Source organism: Hemitrygon akajei, chromosome 15 (genome assembly GCF_048418815.1).
Source record: "Hemitrygon akajei chromosome 15, sHemAka1.3, whole genome shotgun sequence".
In the NCBI taxonomy this organism is placed as follows: Eukaryota; Metazoa; Chordata; class Chondrichthyes; order Myliobatiformes; family Dasyatidae; genus Hemitrygon; species Hemitrygon akajei.
Genome location: NC_133138.1, coordinates 27,534,098 through 27,550,226, shown reverse-complemented (window position 1 = coordinate 27,550,226; position 16,129 = coordinate 27,534,098). Strand labels below are relative to the sequence as shown.

The 16,129-nt window shown below is 41.4% G+C and overlaps 1 protein-coding gene and 1 long non-coding RNA gene across 2 annotated transcripts in view; both read right to left on the bottom strand.

The window, feature by feature from the left end:
- The window catches only part of LOC140739571 (uncharacterized), a 76,260-nt gene extending 67,895 nt beyond the window's left edge, over positions 1 to 8,365 (bottom strand). Inside the window, exon 1 of the long non-coding RNA XR_012101674.1 lies at positions 8,240 to 8,365. This is a non-coding gene — a long non-coding RNA (uncharacterized lncRNA). The remainder of the gene's footprint in view (positions 1 to 8,239) is intronic.
- Positions 8,366 to 11,853: 3,488 nt separating this feature from the next.
- On the bottom strand, positions 11,854 to 15,103 carry pou4f3 (POU class 4 homeobox 3). Its single transcript, XM_073067964.1, has 2 exons — positions 14,896 to 15,103; positions 11,854 to 14,646 (listed from the first exon to the last, which is right to left on the bottom strand). The coding sequence occupies exons 1-2, from the start codon at positions 15,013 to 15,015 to the stop codon at positions 13,756 to 13,758; spliced, it is 1,011 nt and encodes a 336-aa protein (XP_072924065.1). The 5' UTR covers positions 15,016 to 15,103; the 3' UTR covers positions 11,854 to 13,755.
- Positions 15,104 to 16,129: the final 1,026 nt, after the last annotated feature.

Here is a 16,129-nt window from a genome sequence, read left to right as displayed (position 1 = left end):
CCACAGCTGCCTGGGCCAAAAAATTCCACAGACTCACCATGCTCTGGATAAAGAAATTCCTCCCCATCTCTATTCTAAAAGGACGCCCCTTTATACTGAGACTGCGTCCACTGTTCTTAGACTCTCCACCATAGGAAACATCCTCTCCACATCCATTCTAACAAACTCTTTCATCATTCAATAGGTTCCAATGAGGTCACCCCTCATTCTTATGAATTCCAGTGAATACAGACCCATAGGCGACAAACTCTCTTCATATGACAAGCCATTCAATCCTGGAAACAATTTTGTGAATCTCCTCTGAATCTTTTCAAGTTTCAGCACATCCTTTCCAAGATAAGAAACCAAAATTGATGACAATACTCCAAATGTGCTTTATAAAGCCTCAACATTACATCCTTGCTTTTATATTCTCATTTTTTTGAAATGAAAACTAACATTTGCTTGCCTCACCACAGACTCAACCTGCAAACTAACCTTTAGGAAATCCTGCACAATGACTCCCAAGACACTTTCTGCCTCAGATGTTTATATTTTCTCTCCATTTAGAAAATAATTTGCGGTTCCATTTCTTTGACAAAATTGCATGACCATACACTTCCTGACACTGTATTCCATCTGCCATTTCTTTGCCCATTCTCCTAATCTGTCTAAATCCTTCTGTAGCCTCTCTATTTCCTCAAAACTACCTGCCCCATTCACTTATCTACATACTGTCTGCAAACTTTGTGACAAACTCATCAATTCCATCATCCAAATTATTGACATACAAAGTAAAAAGAATCAGTTCCAACACAGACCCCTGAGGAACACCACTAGGTCATGGCAGCCAGCCAAAGAAGGCTCCCTTTAGTCCCACGCTTGGCCTCCTGCTTTATCCATGCTAGGATCTTTTCTGTAATACCATGCACTCATGGTTTGCTAAGCAGCCTCATGTATGGCACCTTGTCAAAAGTCTTCTAAAAATCCAAGTACATAACATCATCCAATTCTCCTTAGTCTATCCTGCTTGTTATTTTTTCAAAGAATGCCAACAGATTTGTCAGGCAAGATTTTCCGTTGAGGAATCCATGCTGGCTATAACATAATTAATCATGTAACTCCAAGTACACTGAGAACTCATCCTTAATAATCGACTCCAACATCTTTCCAACCCCTGAGGTCAGACTAACTGACCTATAGTTTACTTTCTTGTGTCTCTTTTCCTTCTTAAAGTGTGGAGTGACAATTGCAATTCTCCAACCTTCCAAAACTATTCCAGAATTTAGTAATTCTTAAAAGATCATTACCCATGCCTTCACAATCTCTTCAACCACCACTTTCAGAACCCTGGAGTGTACATCTTCTTGTCCAGGTGACTTATCTACCTTCAGATCTTTCAGCTCCCAGGAACCTTCTCTCTAGTTATGGTAACTTTGCATACTTCATGACCCCTAACACCTGGAGCTTCCACCATGCTAGTGCCTTCCACAGTGAAGACTGATAGATAGATAGATAGATAGATAGATAGATAGATAGATAGATAGATAGATAGATAGATAGATAGATACTTTATTCATCCCCATGGGGAAATTCAACTTTTTTTCCAATGTCCCATACACTTGTTGTAGCAAAACTAATTACATACAATACTTAACTCAGTAAAAAAATATGATATGCATCTAAATCACTATCTCAAAAAGCATTAATAATAGCTTTTAAAAAAGTTATTAAGTCCTGGCGGTAGAATTGTAAAGCCTAATGGCATTGGGGAGTATTGACCTCGTCATCCTGTCTGAGGAGCATTGCATCGATAGTAACCTGTCGCTGAAACTGCTTCTCTGTCTCTGGATGGTGCTATGTAGAGGATGTTCAGAGTTATCCATAATTGACCGTAGCCTACTCAGCGCCCTTCGCTCAGCTACCGATGTTAAACTCTCCAGTACTTTGCCCACGACTGATGCACAATACTTATTCAGTTCATCTGCCATTTTCTTGTTCCCCATAACTACCTCTCCAGCATCGTTGTCCAGCAATCCAATATCCACTCTTGCCTCTCATTTACACTTAATGTATCCGAAGAAACTTTTGGTATTCCCGTTAATATTATTGGTTAGCTTACTTTTGTATTCCATTTTTACCTTCTAAATTACTTTTTTAGTTGCTTTCAGTTGGTTTTTAAAAGCTTCCCAATCTTTAACTGCCCACTAATTTTTGCTCTAATGAATGCCCTCTCTTTGCCTTCCCACATCCCACAAGAGGAGCATTCAACTAACCTGCCTGGCATCTCTACTGTCCGAGCTGAGCAGATATAAAGAAGGGAAGGAAAAAAAATAATTTTGATCTTTTCTTTCCTTTACTTTCTCTGCTTGAAGCCTCTCTTTGCTGAAACCTCAAGTAGCTAAAGCCTCAGGATCACTGCCCTGTGCCTATCCACACTGACAATGGCTGCTGCGCTTGGCCTTGCCCTCCATTAATTTGCTCTTGCTAATCAATCCCAAACACTGATTGGTCGCTGCTCAAAGCTCTTTTTCACAGTAGCGACCGGCTGCTGCATTCTGTACTCTGGCAGTGGACCTGATTGAGGACCCCTCTCTCAAAACTTCTGACATCCAGACTGGTGAAAGCTTTTTTCTGGAATGGTCACCACACATTCCAGTGCCAACATAGCATGCCCACACTGACAATGACCCATATAAACTGAGTATGGCACCAATTTTGATTGCTGCTGAAAATTCCAAGGTAGTAAGAAATACTGTGCCAACAACATCCTGAAGGAATTAGCAGAGTGCTGCCAGTGGTTCCTTGCTAAATTATAACTCCCTTGACGATGTATAACAAATTGCTGTGCTGACAAGAGATACCTATTGTAACATGAAGTAGCAAAGCTTAATGGTATAACTTATGGGAAGCCTTCAAAGTTCAAAGTAAATTTATTATCAAAGTACTACCCTAAGATAGATTTTCTTGCAGGTATTCACAGTATGTACAAAGATTCATCATCATCATTATGTGCCATGTCGTATGACGTAAATGATCATGATCTATCCACGACCATGGCAAATTTTTCTACAGAAGTCGCTTGCCATTGCTTCCTTTTGGGCAGGGTCTTTAAAAGAAAGGCAACCACAGCTATTATCAAAACTCTTCAGAGATTGTCTGGCATCAGTAGTCACATAACCAGGACTTGTGGTATGCACCAGCTGCTCATACGGCCATCCACCACCTGCTCCCATGGCTTCACTTGACCCTGACTGGGGGGGGCGGCTAAGCAACTGCTGCACCTTGCCCAAGGGTGACTGCAAAGGGAAGGAGCACCTTACAACTCTATTGGGAGATGCATCTCCACCCTGCCACCCAAAAATACAAAGAAATACAATAGAATCAGTGAAAACTCGCACACACAAGCAACCAGTGTGCAAAAGAAAATACTTCATTGTATTTAACATCAGAAACAGCATTTGCTGTTCTTGTTTGCCCTGAATGCAATAACTGCGCTGTATACAATATTGCACCAGATATGTAGAATAGATCACAGACCTTGGATGGGGGACACTTGGCTCATTATATCTGTATCTGTGTAAGATTTTTTAAACATACTCAGATGTACTCAGATTCAAATTCCGATCCAACTGCTCTGTTTTGTATCCTACAGTATGTACTGTGTTTTGACCCCTTGTCCCAGAGGAATGCTGTTTCATTTAGCTGCATACATGTTTATGGTTGAATGACAATAAACTTGAACTTGTACTCTTAGCTTACTCTGCTTCAAGGTAAGTTGTGGTGTCCCATTATTCAACGTAACCACAGTTGTCAATTCAAGGGGTCCCACTGATAGTTCTGTTGCTATGAACATAATTCCCCCCTACACAATCTTCCATCGTGCTTTAACTATTGTTTAACACATTATACAGAATTTATACATCATTTCTTCACAAGCCGAGTTCCTCTGGGTTTGTTTATGCTTCAGTATATTAGCATCCACAGTTCCATTAAACATTACTGCAACAGTTCCAGCAATGTCTGTTCTATCTGACTAGGATTAATGCATCACAACAGGGGATATCCTATGCCTGCAGTCTGCATTAACTCGTAAGTGTCCCGTCTGCCAATTTAAGTGATCATCAAAACTAATAGAGCAAATTCACACTTAGAATTAAATTACTACATTCAGCTTTATAATATTTATAATAAATGGTGATGTTGAAAACAACTGCCTTATGCTGTTCCATGCATCACTGCCCACTGTTGCTTGTGGAAAGAAAAATAGTTTCCTGAACAGAAATTTATCCATAATTTATCCATTAATTTAACCAGAGAGTGTAAGTTTTATAGAATAATTGAATCATACAGCTTGGTAAAAGTTCATTCAGCCCACAGAATCCACAATGCCCACCAAGTAGCCATTAAAAAATGTTATGGAACATCAATTCTTTTTCATGTAATTAAAAAGTTAGTTATGTGAATGACATTTTCTCTTCTATATATCTGTTACATCACATCTTGCATCAATGTGGAAACTACTCTGCACTGATCTAGCAGCTTACAACCTGTTCAGTCTATTCATAGAAAGAAGAGATTTTGAGGATGCTGGGAATCCAGAGTAACACATAACGTTCTGGAGGAGTTCAACAGGTCAGGCAGCATCTATGGAGAGTCATAAAGGTTGCTGTTTTGAGCCAAGGTCCTTCACCAGACCATTCATAGCTACCATAGCTCAGTTTTCTCTTGTCTCATATTGACTCACATAGCAGGGAGGTCATATTTTGTGATTACATGAGGAAAATGATGGAAGACCACCTCTGAAATATAGGCCTATACAAGTTTGATTCTGGAAATAAAAACAGGAAATGCTTGAAATATTCATTAAGTCAGGCAGCATCTGTGGGAAGAGAAGAAGCATTAACATTTCAGGTCAAAGGCTTTTTATTAAGTTCTTCAGAGTTCCCATGAAGGATCTTTAGCTTGAAACACTAACGTGGATCCTCTTTCCACGGACGCTGCCATTTCCTGTACTTTCTGTATTTATTTCATTTTTACAGTAGTCCATTGATTGCCAATATTATTTCACACAATAGTAGGATGCTATTGTTTCTGGTCATATTTCATTGGGAAAAAAGATCAAGGGTCCCACACACCCTTCTCATGGATTGTTTGTCCCGTTCCCATCAGGGAGGAGGCTACACCGAATCCACGCCAGGACCATCAGACCCAGAAACAATTATTTCCTTCCAGCTGTCAGGGGGAACAACACCTCTGCCCATTAACGCATACCACCACCCTTCCTCCATCCCTGCTTACACATCATCCAGCATCACTCTATGTACAGACACTTTATGGAAGTTATAATTACTTTCTGTTCTATAGGGTTGCTTTTACAGTATATTTACATTTATTGTGACAGTATATTTACATTTATTGTGTTTTTTATTTGTTTATTGTGTTCTTTATGCTTATTGTGTTTTTAACGCTGCATCAGATCCAGCGTAACAATCATTTCATTCTACTTTACACTCACGTACTGAGGCATAGCCATAAACAATCTTGAATCTTGAATATTGCTGCACATTCACAATAATAATATCTTACACACAAGACTTTGTCCTCCAACAAAGATTATGTGTTTATTCATAATCACTTTCTAGCATCATTAGTTCTTGTTCTGTTGGGCTATGTGGAAGTGAAAGGTTACATTGATCTTGGAGTAGGTTAAAGGATCAGCACAACATTGTGGGCTGAAAGGCCTTATAGTACTCTGCTATTCTTGTTCTATATGTTCTATAGGATGTTCTGTTAGATTACACTGACAGCTCAAATTCCCTAAAGCTATGAAAATAGTTTGAAGACTCAATCATTCCTATGAACTAAGCTTTAAAGAGAATTTAATATAAAAATTATGGAATGACCTCTTAAAGTTTTTGCCACATTCTACCTTTTTACAATGTTCATTAAAGATAGAAATGAATTTGTATTGAATACCTATATAGATCCTGAAAGATGTTAGAGCTGCCTACTACTAAGTGGCTAATTAGTTCCTCATATCACTTAAACACAGATACATCACACTTTTATTAGTCAGTTAAAAACCTTTCTAATAGACCATATAATGACAAATTTCAATTTGATTCCAGCAGGGGCTCTGGAAGGTATCTGTCTGGAGGACTCTGTGCAATTAGCTGCCTTTTATATAAATGGACTGTGAATAAAAAAGAGCTACTTCTAGTGTTGATTTATGATCCACAGACATTAAATGCATGGGATAGATTATGACGGACTCAAGATAGCAGACAGGAACCAGAATGCAATGGAGATGGGGGAGAGACAAAGAGCGAATGATGAATGTGTTGGAGAAAGAGGGAGTGTGAATGCTAAATGTTTTATAAAATGAAAGAGTATTGAATGTTTTATAAAGAGAGAGGGAGCATACTGAATGTTTTATGGAAAGTGTTGAATATTTTAGAAACACGGTGAATACTGAATGCCTTTGGAACTAAAAATATTGAATATCCTATTGAAGGAGAATATTTATAGTCTTGTAAAAAGAATATTGAATGCATCAGAGAATATACATTCAGTGGCCACTTTATTAGGTACCTCGTGTACCTAATAAAGTGGCCACTGAGCATGGTTTGGTCTTCTGCTGCTGTAGCCCATCCACTTCAAGATTTGATGTGTTGAGCATTTAGAGATGCTCATCCACACACCACTGCTGTAACACATGCTTATTTGAGATATTGTCGCCTTCCTCTCACCTTGAACCAGTCTGACCATTTTCCTCTAATCTCTATCATTCCCCCCCCCCCCACAGAAATGCCACTCATTGCATTTTTTGTTTTATTTTTTCGCACCATTGAACTCTGGAGTCTGTTGTGCATGAAAATTCCAGGAGATCAGCAGTTCCTGAGATACTCAACCCACCCCTGTCTGGCACCAACAACCATTCCACGTTAAAGTCAATTAAATCACATTTCCCCCCATTCTGATGTTTGGAGACAAGCTTGTTCATGAGGTTAGGGTTAAATCAGGGTTAGCAACAGAACAGAACACAACAGAACATGTCTGCATGTTTCTATGCATTGAGGTTCTGGCACATGATTGGCATTTAGATATCTGCATAATTGAGCAGGTGTCCAGGTGTACCTGATAAATTGGCCACATAGATTGTGAATACATAGACAGAATAGTCACTGTGATGTTGTGCAGGAAATGGCATTGAGTTTACAACACAAAGCCAGCTCTTCCAACCCAGCTGCTCTGGACTGGTGCCTCTGGACCGCAGGAAACTCCTCCCGGTTTTCTTCTTACTTATTTCCCTTTCCTGCACTTATTCTCGCCCCTTAAATTATCTACCTTACTCAAACAAATGAATAAAGAAAAATCAGCCTCCGGCTGAAGATGTAGTATTCTGGGGACTCATCGTCTATAGAAAAAAAAACCCTATCATCGATAGGTATTAATCTTCTCCATTAATTGTTACTTCCTTGGTAATTCTTACGTACACGAATTACTTGTGCGCAATGACTGGAGTTACCCATGCAAGCCGTATTGAGGAGGTGAAGGGGAGTAGGAAGCAAATATGTGTTGAGAGAACGGGCTCTTCTCCCCATCTGTGTTTGACGCGAATGGCTTCCAATGTTTCTAAAGAAGATGGAAACTTTTGCGCTCTCTGTACCCTGAAGCACTCCAAGCTAATTTTTCTAATAATTGTTAAGTGAAATCTATCCAGATCAGGATTCTCTTCTCCAATCAGTTTGACGAAGACTTGAGAAAGCTGCCATAATCTGACTCGTTTTCTTAGATCTTTTTCTCTCAGACCTCAGTTGCACATAAAACAGAATCTAAACACCCGACTGAAAAAAAAAAATCTTTTCATTCTCCTCGTACTGAGGTAATCTTTCAACATAATTATTAGCGAGAAACAAATAGCTCCGATTTAAACCGAATCGGTTTCGGGGAAATGTTAACCGCTGTGAAACGAATAAACGATGCTATTTGGAGACCTGTTGATCTCTTCGCCATGTCGTTTCCACACAAACCAGTGGCGCAAACAGAACAATGGAAACAACTCAGCGGAGCTGCAGGTCCAGTTGAAATCACAATTCCACTGAAAACTGAATAACAATAGTTAAACTTAAGATTTTTTAAAAGTCGGTTATCATCTGCAAATCACACACACACTACTCAATACATATCCTCCGCTAGACGCACAGCCTCCTTGCACATTGACCCGTTCAGTTCAAGAATAGTAAGAAGGGCTTACCACGGCTGTAGGACCTACTGCCTCTCCGCGCCGAAGTCCTGTTGGAAGTGACTGTGCCTTCAATGCCCAACACGCTTTCTCTCTGTTTTATATCAACCTGGCCGATTAATATTGCATTAACCGTCTTCAACATTTTCAAAACGAGCAATATAATGTGCATCCATTTATTATTAACAACAGTTTGATTAGGAACAAATATCTGTGGCAGGATTCCTGTTTGGGGGAGAGAGAGAGGGGAAAGCGCGCGGATTCACAGGAAAAGGAAAATAGCAGAAACTGGCAACATCTGCCCTACAATAAGCTCATATCATTTTTATTCCGACTTCGATGCCTCCGCATTGAAATTCTCAGTAAAATATTCACAAGATACTCGGCCTGTTACATTAATTTTTTATCATTACAATGCTTTGGGGATTCGAGAATAGAACCATTTTGGCCTCTTTTAATAGGAGGCCTCTCTTTCCCTCGATATTACAAGACAGTAGTTCATTAAAACAGTTTGTTTCTTACACATCTACTTTACTTCCACAATGTAAAGTGCAAAAGAAAATAAGTATAAAATCAAAACTCAGATCCCAGATGAAAGGAAACGCACACAAGACGTATGTTCTAAAATAATAAAAGAAAATCTCTAATTTTGCTGTCTTTTATAGTAGTAACTATTACGGGTTATGTTTAATCTTACCCGATAATAGATTATTTTGACAAATAATGCCCGCGCTGTGATTATGCGTGAATATTATATCAATGCTCCCGACCCGCAGTCAATGTTCAGATAAATGACCGTGTTCGGTTTTTCGGCCTTTGTTTCTTCACGGCCTTTCTTTAGCCATCAAGGCCTCCCTCCCCGGTCGTTACTCGGTATCAGTGAGGAGAGGCCATGCCAAAGCGTCTTCTCCTCGTCATCCAGAATGATGCTCTCAGCTGGATGAGAAACTCGCGCCAGTGAGTTCTCATCCAGAGAATGACATACAGCTTAAAATGAGGAAACTGTTTATTAAAGACGCTATTTTATTTAATGATAAGCTCTGTAACAGGCCCTTCCAGCCTAACGAGTCCGCGCCGCCCAATTACACCCTATGTGGGCGGAAATCGAAGCTTCCGGAGGAAACCAGCGCAAGTCGCAAGGGGAGACCCTATAAACTCAGGGGAAACGGGGAAAATCCTTACCGGGTCGCTGGCACAGTAATAGTCCTGTCGTGATGGAGAACCTTGTGTGGTCCTGAGATCCCGAGGGCGATGCCGTCTGGAGCTATGCTCCTGGTACCCATGGTGGTAAGGTCGAGGGTGAGCTCCCTGACAAAGAACAATCCAACCAAGACCGCAACGGTGGAACAGGCGGACGAAGTTACTGCGAACTCAACACAAATTGGTTGACTTGTGAAGTATCGTGTGCTTCTTGGAGTGCAACATCAAGTACACGTTAAACAAATACACGCACAGGCGTCCTCGCTCTGTGGAAACGGAACGAAGACCATCACCCTCGACCTTGAGGGATAGCCACCACCACGACATTACCGTGTCGCCTCGCCCTACTTTGTCTCTAACCCATCAAAAAGCCGCCAAATTCCAATTAGCCTCTTCGTTCCACTTCTGCGTGTCAATATGTGAAATAGTTTGACCTTAGCAAATGTATTATCAAAGTACGCGTAGGCATTTGCTTTGGAAATGGAAAGCTGAAGGGAATCGGAAGTGTGGACAGCACACAGGCTTCTCCCGTGAAGTTGGATATGAGTGTGTGTATTTCAAGGATTTTCATCAGTTGGCAAGCACGCATGAGACTTGCAACACACGTTTTACATTTACAAGAACATTTCAGAACGTGTAAGAAAGTTCAGGACTAACAAGGAGATAAAGTAATAGGCAAAATTTCAATTTGTAATGGGGTCCTGGGGCATGAAATTCTAACTGGCCCTTACTAGACTCATAGTATTTCTTTATTAGAAATGCGCTTGCGAAACAGGGATGGAAGGGGAACAGTGTCTTTGGAAAATTAATCTATGGGCCAGAATACTAAATGCACAGAATGTACACTTGGGGAAGGTCCAAGACAAAGATGAACCCTAGCCAAACAGGATTGAAATGGACGCTAGAGGTCTGTTGACGCTGCCGCATGTGCGGTTAAGGGAATCTTAAACCACGCTGGAGTTTAGTTACCTGAACCTAATTAACTCCGGAACTTATTTCAAAGTTCAAAGTAAATGTATTAACAAAGTACGTATATAACAGCATATACTACCCTGAGATCTATTTTTTTGCAGGCATTTAACCACTACCGTAATTGAATTTCATTTCCCCGTGTATTTGACACTTTGTCCGTCTTTGTGAGTCGCGTGACAGAACCAACAGATTTCCCAGGCTATCCTTCCACTGGTGTTATTGAATTTCTGATCTCTCGTCTCACCCGGGCCTGAATGGGTGTCTCCAAAGGATGAGTGAAAACTCTAACAGATTATTGTTTAGGAATCTTGGGACATCTTTCTGATTGAATGAGGTGTTTTAAATTTCATGTCCCCTGGTTATTGAAGACGTGTAACTCAAACTAACCCATTCAATGGGTAATATTTTTTTCATTTCCTGAAAATGCTACCTGACCAAATCAAGCACAGTGTGCTTCTAAATTTCGGCTCTGTTTGTGCCTTTCAATACTGCCTACGGTTAATCTGTTTTTTTTTAAATGCAAGGTAAGGAAATGAATATCAACAATGTCATCGGAGATAGAAAAAAAATCACTGAGTGGTGTGAATTCCGGCCAACACAAGCCGCCATTGAAATGAAACTTCGCAAAGATTTCATTTGTAAAAGATTCTTTTTGAGTAACTGAGAAAAAATATTATATTTTCTTTTGGCGATGGCAAACGATGAGGTAAGATTTGATTTTATTGTGTGTGTTGTGCCGCGTTGACCTCACGCTTCAGGGAGACGAGGAACTAGAACCTAAGGCATGTGGTTATTGGCCCAGAGACACCCGAACCGTTATGGAGCCTGTGCGGGAAAAGATGCAAGGACGGGGCTCGGATGACGGATGGGACAAGTGCAAATAGAAATCCTGGTGGATATGTGAGCGAGCTATCTGAGCTTTTGAATGTAACCTGTAGAGAGCGAATCATTTGCTAGTGCGTGACGACAATTAACCAATAGACACAGGAAGCTTCAGTTCAATTAATTTTCTAGAAAGCTTATACTCAGCTGAAAGGAAACTTGAAAAGTAACCCCGCTCCATTTTGCGTCAAGGTTCTGATAACAATCAACCACTACGCCATGGAGAAGGGTCTCGGCCCGAAACGTTGACTGTTCATTTCCATGGATGCTGCCTGACCTGCTGAGTTCCTCCAGAATTTTATGTGTGTTGCTTTGGATTTTCTGCATCTTCAGAATCTCTTGTACTTACGGAAGACTTAATTTCAATCAATTTTCAAGAAAGCTTACTTATATTCAGTGAAGGGAAACTTAAAATGTAACCTCGCTCCATTTTGCGCCCAGCTTCTCGATCACACCCAAAACAGAAACTAGTTCACTTAATTTAGCTTTATTTAAAATCAGTAATCTACAGCAGTCCTTCACGTTTGTTTTTAATATTTGAAGATAAATAATATTGGTGAGTGAACAAGTGCATTGACATCCACGTAGAAAATAACACGCATTAACAAGAACATCTTTTTAATAATTTAAATTATAAAGCTTTTATTTTAAGAAATATTCTCCAGAACAAAGACCGCACACGCTCAAACAAGAAAAAAATAAAGATTATTATAAGGTGTTCGAAGTTGAAGATGTTATTGCTAACCTCGGTATAATTTGCAATAAATTATTTATATACAATATATAGATTGTCTGAATAACATACACGCCTCCGGATTTTTTTTTGTAAAGGACCACACTTTGAAAGACCAATATACTGCCCAACGCCCTTGAATACCATTACTCTGACTTAATGGTTTCTTCGCAAATCAGACCAATAAGAATGAGGGGGGAATGGGATTGTATGTAACAAGACAATATAATAGTCGCGGGTGATTCTCTTAAAAATATAACATTTTACTATATAGTTTCAAAGATACTTTTACTCATTCGATGCCGGCGACGAGCATTGTAACCGGTGAGTTTTTAATTATTAAATTGCCAACTGCCAATGTTATCATCATTTCTTACTGGGATCTCTTCATTTATAGGATATAGGATGCAACCAAAGTACTTCTACAGGCGAAAACACACGTCTGCAGAGAAACGGCCTGGAGCCTCTACTGATAATATAAAATATGACGTGTATCCCTCATAAAGATCTCCTTAACTTTCTTGTCGTGTATTGCAATGTAATGGAGACAGCTGATTTTTCAGCTGTGCAAAGATCGTCTGTTTATTAAGGCAGATCAGGAATCTCATGGACCTCTCAAGTCAACTCGTTTCCACACACAAAGTTGGAAGGATCTGGAAATGTGAGAGGAATCGAGTCCGATATTAAATGCATAATTTCCAGTCTGTTCCTTCATACCCTTTTCCGGGTATCTTGTACTTTCCGCTGTTAGGTTCTCCGTAGGTTTCAGAGGAATTCATTGCCACAGACGGCTGTGGAGGCCAAGTCATTGGGATAATAAATCAGCAGACTCGATGGGCCGAAGGGAAAAATTCTGCTGTTATGTCTTATGGTATGCACGCTCTTCAACTCAATTCTGAGAATCTTTTGCAGGCTGCCCAGAAACCAAGGAATAAGTACCGTTCCAATGGAGACCGATCTGTGCCTCCATCACACCAACACGTGCAAAGGCAGCGAGAGCTCCAGGTACTCGATTACTATCTTCCGCACACACCCTTGGCAGAGAGAATTTCGTAAAAAAAAATGCAGCCGGGCGAGCTTCGGACAGATGGGGTTGCAGACGCTTTGCTATACAATATTCATGTTCGCTTGTCAGCAACTCATTAAAACAAGGAAGAGAGGCTGCCAAACTAGCGGCGAAAGGAGAAGCTGAAATCACATTGAGGATACATGTAGGTAGAGGCCCGTCCCCGGTTATTCAGAGTGACAGACACGGCGTGTTAGTCTCGCAGTGGCAGCTCTCGTTTTGTTTTAATAACCCAGGAAACAAATAACATTAAATATTAATTTAGCAGTGCAATTACCTCAGGAAAAATAGATAAAGGATACTATTAAAACCGAAGTGCTGAAACTCATTTTCACTCGAGTATCCGTGACAACACTGGGGATTTAAGTTTGATCGTGTTTTTTTTTGGAAATCTGGAAGGAAATGAGGAAATCTGGGATCTTGGATCGAACTCGTGGACGGACGGAGCGAAGATCGTTGTTTTCCCAAGGAGAGGCGGGCGGGGAGCAGAGAACCGCTAAACAGAGTTATCTGTCGCACATCCTTCCAAAGTGACCCTCGACACACACCGGGGCTTTCTCGGAGTTTGTTGTTTTAGGAGTGTAGGAAGTTAGTTTGATCTAAGGTCCATGGCTTAAGTCCTTAGCGAAGACATTGAACATTCCAGTCTGTTTGCTATCTCCCTACGCCAGCCGGTCAGTGATTTGCTGAGTATTTCATCCGCTTCTGCTTCTGTCTTTGATTGCAAAACCAGACCCTTACCACATTTTTCTTAAGGTCTAACTTCTCTGCGATCGCTGCGATTTTCTCTGAGGAGGGACGGGGCTGGATGGCAAAGTAAGCTTCCAGAGAGCGCTTCTCCGGAGCGGCGATGGAGGTCCGCTTGCGCTTTCTCTCACTGGAGCTGAACATCTCCGGCTTGTTTGCCTTCTCTCTGTAAGCGTTTTCCGCCTCTTCCAGCCACGTCTGAAGCACCGGCTTAAGTGCGATCATGTTATTGTGCGAAAGAGTCAAGGATTCGAACCTGCAGATGGTACTCTGACTGAGGGAGCCCACCCCGGGAATCTTCAAATTGGCCAAGGCAGAGCCGACATCAGCCTGTGTCACTCCCAGTTTGATTCTCCTCTGCTTAAACCTCTCGGCAAAAGCTTCCAGCTCCCTGGGGTCGGCTTCTACGTCGTTTAGGCACGGCATACCGTTGTGGGTGGCGAAGGAGTGAGGGTGGCTCATGGACATCGCTTGGTGTAGATTCCCCATGGTGTTGAGGTTGTGAGAGTGGGCTTGCGTGGAGAGCATCGACGATGGGTCTGGTCCTGCCATACCCGTCAAACTCGGGGAGATGTCCAGCAGCTCGGTGTCCAGTATCTGGTGGCCGGGGTGGACATGGTGAGACGACAGCGTCGACGGATGAGAGATGGCGAGGGTCGATGAGCTGGAGCTGCAGGGGACGCTGCTCATGGTATGGTAGGTGATGTCCGGCTTGAAGTGGTGGTGACTCTTGCTGTGAGCTACCACATCCACAGCTGCCAAAGCTTCAGCGCGGGCTAACAGAGACTCGTCAAAGCCGCCGAATATATTGCTCTGAAGCTGCAGGCAAGAATGCACACACATGCAGTCAGTGGGGAATTCTGTCAACTCCGTATTAAAAAACATTTTCGTTAAAAAAAACTTCCCTCAAAGCACAGGTCATAAAAATTAATCTGAAGTCAAGAGACTTGGCTGAATAGACATGTGAAGAGGTACAAGAGCTACGCGATTGTTCTGGTGACATGAAAAAAACATTAAGCCGCGCCTGTCAAAACCGTGCCTTAAAGCGGTAATCATACAGATACGTACCGGTGGGGTTGGTAGACAAACCCTCCTCATGGCATCTGAGCTGGTGTGCAAGCTCGGGTACTTGGGCTCCTGGAGAATTGGGTGCATACTGAACTGTTGCTTCCCGTTCATAGCCATCATGATTACACACCTTGCAGGTAGACAGTCTTGACATAGATGTTGGCGCTTGTTGCCTGCTCCTGCCAGCTATTTCAATGACACAGCCTCTTCCCCCACCTGCTCCTTACTCATCTTACCAGCAACAACTGCTGGCGGCGCGCAGGCGTGCTACAGCCGCACACAAAAGCAGGAAATTAGCCCGAGGAGTCAAAACCTTTTCACGTTCACCTGCACAAAGAACCCTGCCTACCTACCTCCCACTGAAGACACCCAACAATGGCCTCTCCGCCCTGCGTCCCGGCTGCAGAATCAGATTTTACACCACTTCCCCGATTATTGACGTCTAAGTTAAAGCGGATGGGTCCTGTATACCAAAGGCACAAAGTTTGCAAAGAAAAGGGTGCAAGCTTCTTTTAATTTAAGCCACATTTTTTTCTTCTGTTGGGTCATTACGCATGCTACTTTAAATGAAAAATTAATAGGACACGACATAAGACTGAAATTACAGAAAGTTCTCAGAAGTACTGATCTCTCATGAAAGATTAATTCTGTTGTCTATTACACACGGCTCGTAGTCTAAATAACAATCAAATAGTTATTCTTGACATGCATACAAGCAAATATATGTTGCTTTCGGAAGTTTCTAATAACCACATCTCCATATGGGAATTCTGGCCAAACCCACTGGAGGATAAGTTAGGGACTGGTGTCAATAATCATACAACGGAGAACCGATCTTGATTGGGTGCAACTTACTATTGAATTTGGCACAAATTACCCGAAATAGATTTGAATGGCTGGTTTTACTAGGGTTAAGGTGGGAAACTAATAAAAATTGACATAGAAATCCAGCTTTTGCGAACGGATGGAGGACGATCAGAAAAAGTTTCAACGGACCCCGGGAATTGGATTGGAAAGGATATGAACTGTAAACTTTTGAAAATTTGTATAAAGTTATTAGACATATAATGCAACAACTTAAGGTAACTCTGAAATATATAATTTCCTTTAACCACATCCGTACATTGATTTATTGATTCTCCCCTACCAACCTTAAATGAAATCGCGGACGACAATATTCCCCCCCCCCCACCCCACCATTGAACTGGATATTTCATTATTGCTAAACCCGCTT